We start from the raw sequence: 5,812 nt of genomic DNA on the forward strand, positions 1-5,812 counted from the left end.
AAAAAAATTAGAATTATTATTATTTATGTAAAGTTATTAGCCCACAGGCCTACTGGGCAATGCGATGGTTCAAAACGCGTTGACAAGATTATCTCCTATGTGTTTTTTTCCGAAAGATAATGTTATAATTAATATGGATCACAAAAGTCTAAACTCATACATTATATAATATTAAGTAATAATGATGTTTATTGTAAATATATTAATAATCTAAAAGACATATATCATTTTAACATAAACGATATAGTATAAGTAAAATATTAAAGGGTAATTATACATACAGGTATGTAGTATATAATTTATTTTTTTTCATGGTAGTTTTAAATATTTGAGATAATCTAGAGTTATATTTTTATTTTACATTATAATTATATTTTTAAATTAATTTTATTTAAAATTTAATAAAATTTAGTTGGTATTAAAAATTTAAGTTGTGTAATATATATATATATATATATATATAACAAAATTATAAACCGTGAAAAAAAATTAAATCCTTGAAATGTAGTTTCGCACTCTATATTTAAATATCAATAAATTGGATCTTGGGCCTGGAGTATGCCCCAAAATTGCTTCTGCTTGGCTAAGAGCTCGTCTTCCTTGGAAATAAGGCAACAGGCTAACGGCCCAAGACCCAGAGGCATTTGGCAGGAGTAAACCTTACGGACCACCAGCGGGTTATTCTAGGTAGCGTGGTTTTCCTTGATAACAGTGATGCATCAACTGAAATTAGCGGATAACAGCCAAAAATAACTGTCCTCACTGTTGGTTTGACCACTAAATTTGATAGGTTTTTCCCCTTAAAAAATAAATAAAATAAAATAAAATAAAAAATAAAATCAATAAATTGTATCTCTCTGCAAATAGATCGATATTACTAAAATAACATAATTTCTTTGATCTGTCTCTCTTATACCGTCAGGCGGTCCTCGTTGGTACCATGCTTCTCTCTTTTGCTTATGTCGAAATACAATTTAAAAAACAATCCATTCCCTAGTGAAGCGTATTGAGGTTGCCGTCGAACCTGATATGAAGCTTTTTTCCCTCGAAATATATACCAGTCGTATTCTCGGCCCCCGTAAGTTTATCCTTGAGATGATTCTGGTATTCCATTATATGCTTGCATATCAACCTCTGCTCCATTTTTATGTTTATATATCAAGCTGTGTTCCATTTTAATATCTATATATCAAGCTTAATAATTTTAATCGTGATATATCCAACCATATTTTCACGTATTAGATTAGTAGATTTATAGGGAAGTTTTCTAGGACGAGGTAAATTGGTCTGCATATTGGAATTTGGTGATTTTATTTCTTAAAAAAAAATTGGTGATTTTAGTTCTTAAAAAATTTAATGGTAAGAGTGTTTAAATTTTGTTTTTGATAATGGAAATAAATTTAGATTTATCAATAATCTTATAATTATTTAAAATCTTGAAATTTAATTACCTTACTTAAAATTTCCTATTTTTATTTTATCGTTTTTTATCAAAATCTAATCAAAAAAAATTATGGTTTATATAGATATAAGTAGAGTATATTATTTATTAAATAGATATAGATATAAGTAAAGTGTATATTTATTTATAATTAGATAGTATATTTATTTATTAAAAATCTATAAATATCTATAGATATAAGTAGAGAATATTTTTATTTATTAATAATATTTGGAAATTCAAACTTTTTAAATTAAACATAATTGAATAGAACTTTTTATTATTGAAAACAAAATTATATATTCATCACTTTTAAAATAATAACTAAAACCATTTATAATTAATTACTACAACATATATATTTATAGATTATTTTTTAATATAATTGATATATTTATAGATTATTTTTAATATAATTGAAGTTGGTTAAACATAATTTTTAGAAAAAAATCAATAAATATTATATACTGAAGTCATGGGTATCTGACTTTTCATTAATTTTAAATGAACATTACATAATCTTAGTGTGGGATTCTTCCCTATTTCTCTTGTTTTTCTTTTTTCCTTGCTTACAAAACAAACAAAATTATATTTATCTTTATGATTATTATATATTTGTGATATTTATGTTTATGTATTCATGCAAATGTAATATTGTGCAAAATAGAATTTGATGAGAAATAATATGAGTGTGTTTATAAATATATGTTTGTTTGTTTGAAGTTCTACTTGTTAGATTTCGAATACAACATAACAATATTTTTTTGTCACTTTTTCTCTTATTGTAATAAAGTAAAACATTTTTTGGTTTTAGGATTTTCATTCCATGGTTTATATACTATAAGTTGAAGTTCATTGGTAATATTGTATGGTTGCTGAAAAGCACTTTGTTTATTCATTCATGTATATCTTTATTTATTTTTAGTTTATATGTTTATTTATTTTTATTTTATATCTTCCAAAATTCAATAATTAAACTAAAAGACAAAAAAAATAGTTATAAAACCTTCTTTATAATAATAATAATATCCATTTTTAAAGTAAGAGCCAAGCCAAACACCAAATTGGGGTATGAGACTCCTTTGTTTTTGGGACAAGGGACCCATCTCCGCGCAGCGATTTGATTGCTAAATCTACAAAGGCATACATACTCTACCCACTCTGGTTTTGAATCTGTAACCTCTTAGCAAGAAACACATGCTCTTAACCATTAAGCCCACTCACCCTATATACATTAATTAAAGCAAATCCAAAATACTATTTCCATACACTCCATTCGCTACCAACCTAGTGTACATCGCAGTGACTATTTAATATGTTTATTGGAAAGCATACAATGAAACGATCCCTTCAGATAATCCCATGATATTCCCATCAAAGTCAAGTATGTCGGACGAGACTTCTTCCCAGGCTATCTAAACTCTAATTTCAAGTCCGAAGATATCTTTACTTTACAAAAACGAAAGGCGTCACTCCACGCGGCAGGTTTTTTCCTGAGAGTCTCCGCTGTCATGATTGTTCAGTTGCATTTCCAAGTCCAGGAACAATGGCCCTTTTACGCGAGCATTTGCAAGCATATCTCTGCTTGTTTTTCTTTTTGTCCGCAAATACAATTACGTGATCACTCGGAATCGTATTCCGTAATAATGGTTAAAAAAAAGTATCCATCGTTGTCTTAAATTATATGTCGGTCTTCCAAATCTAAAAACCATGCTGTGTATCTCTTTACAGCATTTTTTTTTAATGTTATGATTTACAATTGATATGACTCATGTATCAACACTTTCTATTGAGTTTATCTCATAGAGTGGTTAGAAGGATAATTGGAATCCTATTTTGATTCAATTTCTGCTAGTGACAATTAGCTTTAATACAATGGCTTTAAGGCAAACTCATGATTTTAATTAAAAAAACTATGAAATTTTAAACAAAATTAAAAAAATATACATGATTTTTGAACCAATTTTTACGGAATTTGGAATAAAATATATCAAAAAATCTATGCCCAAAAATACCAAAAACCAAATACGCTCAAACTTTTGTTATACAGTTGGAAAATGTCCAAATTTACAGATAGTTTTTTTCCAGGAAGAAAAAGCTATATATATATTAATATATCAGAAAGATAAACTGTACATTCTGTAGATTGTATCTGTATTCAGTCCAGTAACAGGAAGATAGCAAAAATACAAAATATAACAAAAACCTGTTGGTTTTTTCCAGTATATACTTATTTCTAAAGATTGTTCATTTTCTGCTTAGTGGGGAAACTAGAAAAAAAAAACACAAAAGTTCCATTGTGTTACGTATTCATGTGACTGACATTGCTGACACAAATTGCGGCGGATCAGATCTGCTAAATCATGATCCTGTCAAATTACCTGCTGGGTATCACCTTGATATGGCTATAAATAGCAAACTAGAACGATGCTGAGCTCAACATTGGAATGCCAGATTGCCGAGCTTACAAGAAGGTTTATTCAATATCTGGAAACTATAATGATATCTGTTGTCTCCAGGCTCCGACTGTGCAGCATATGCCAGTCATAAAAGGCCGATAGCCTATAGGAACCATTGAGAGAAGTGAGAAGCTGTATACTTCAATCGGCAGCTAATTTTATGGCAAAAGGAACGTGGTGGGAATTTTCTGTAGTTGAAGATGAGGAGGAAAGCGAAACGAGGAAGGGTCCATGGACCGTCCAAGAGGACATGCAGCTTATTAGGTATATAAGCCTAAATGGGGAAGGGCGCTGGCCGTTTCTCGCCAAAGCATCGGGTATGTATAAATAAAGAATTGTGAATACTTTCATGGATTGTTTATTATCTATAGCAGGGGAAGATATTTTTCAGTATTTTGGGTGGTTATTATTAGTTGGCACAACAATTTTTCATGATGAAGATTTTTTTTCCCTAAATGTTTTGGTTAATCGAAATCCGAAATGTATATACTGCGCAGGCCTAAAAAGAACTGGCAAGAGCTGTAGGCTTAGGTGGATTAATTACCTCCGGCCTGATCTGAAGCGAAGCAAGATCACTCCTGAAGAAGAAAGTTTGATTATTGAACTCCATGACAGTTGGGGTAACAGGTATGCCATAGACTCAGTAAATGTATTATATTGTCAAGTGCATGTATTTATGGTAATTATTCAAATGGTCAGGTGGTCTCGCATTGCAAAGAGTTTACCCGGAAGGACAGACAACGAAATCAAGAATTACTGGAGAACTCGTACCAAGAAAAATTTGAATCAAAAAGCTGCTGAGAGCAGCAGCAGCGACATGGGTGCAGACAATCAATTGCATCATGGACGTTCAACTGGCTTTCAGTGCCTCACCAGCTCATCCCAAAGACAACCTGACCTAGATAGTGGGGAGCCATCAACTATCCCCACAACGCGAACAACAGAAGAGATAGCAGTTCAGACAAAGAAAAGCCCTTGTCTACAGGATGATGTTCCTCCAAGCGGTGCAGAAGATTACGAGCGTGGATTACAGGGAGAAATTGGACATGGTTCTTGTGAAATTAATAAGGATGAGCAACAAGGCGCGGCTTTGAACGAACATTTGGAAGGATCAGACGAGCCATCTGGGAATGCTTGGTTACCTTACACCTACTCAGTGGGTTCTCTTGCAACTCTGCTATCTTCAGAGTTATTTGCAGATCAGGGCACAACTGAAGATTGGCAGTGTATGGTAACTTCCCCGATGGCTTTTTCAGACAGCGGGAGTTACCCGAATTGTTATTCAGATCGATTATGGAACATTCACGACGAGGGATCTGACCGTTGTTGTTGTTGCAATCAGCGTTCCACGTGTCCAGATGACCACGATTGTGATTGTATGAATAGACGTTAAGGAGATATGGAACAAGATTCTATGTACAGATAGACGATATGCACGGATTGTGGTTCTATGTAGACGATTGTGATTGTATGAAGAGTTTTCGGTACACATTGAAAATGAAACAATTCATCTCTTACCGAACGGAATACATCATAGTTACTTAGTTACATCTTTAATTACTTTTACTTGTTTTTTAAAGTTTTTTCTTATCTCTGTTTTTTTAAGTTCGGTAGGAATATATTTTTATCATGTTTAATTTTTTATTTGCAATAGCATAAGATTTGAACCTAAAATTGTGGGTTTTTTGAAACTTCAATTTTATGGTCATTGCCAATTTAGGTACCTCAAGTGGACTATGTACACTCTAATTACATTGCTGTCTTTTTTAGTTTTCTCTTTTAACTTCTTATTCTACCTAGGTCATAAATTTGTTGGGAAAATTATTTTTCATTGGAATTTGGTGATTTTTTTTTTCAAAAGTTTTAATTATAAACTTTTTTTTATGGTGGAAATAGATATGGCACCAACAAA

General features: G+C 31.4%; 1 protein-coding gene across 2 annotated transcripts; it reads left to right on the forward strand.

The window, feature by feature from the left end:
* The first annotated feature begins 3,601 nt into the window (after nucleotides 1-3,601).
* On the forward strand, nucleotides 3,602-5,416 carry LOC149189676 (uncharacterized). 2 transcript variants are annotated; one of them, XM_089413260.1, is made up of 3 exons: nucleotides 3,610-4,217; nucleotides 4,398-4,527; nucleotides 4,600-5,416. In XM_089413260.1, exons 1-3 carry the CDS (start codon nucleotides 4,061-4,063, stop codon nucleotides 5,291-5,293), a joined length of 981 nt encoding a protein of 326 aa, XP_089269386.1. In that variant the 5' UTR covers nucleotides 3,610-4,060; the 3' UTR covers nucleotides 5,294-5,416. The 2 variants fall into 2 exon arrangements, with proteins under 2 accessions (XP_089269385.1, XP_089269386.1); XM_089413259.1 differs by having other exon boundaries at nucleotides 3,602-4,217; nucleotides 4,398-5,416.
* The last annotated feature ends 396 nt before the right edge of the window (nucleotides 5,417-5,812 follow it).

This window comes from Pinus tabuliformis, chromosome 3_1 (genome assembly GCF_031772625.1).
Source record: "Pinus tabuliformis cultivar Carrire ecotype Pingquan chromosome 3_1, CPIR1, whole genome shotgun sequence".
In the NCBI taxonomy this organism is placed as follows: domain Eukaryota; kingdom Viridiplantae; phylum Streptophyta; class Pinopsida; order Pinales; family Pinaceae; genus Pinus; species Pinus tabuliformis.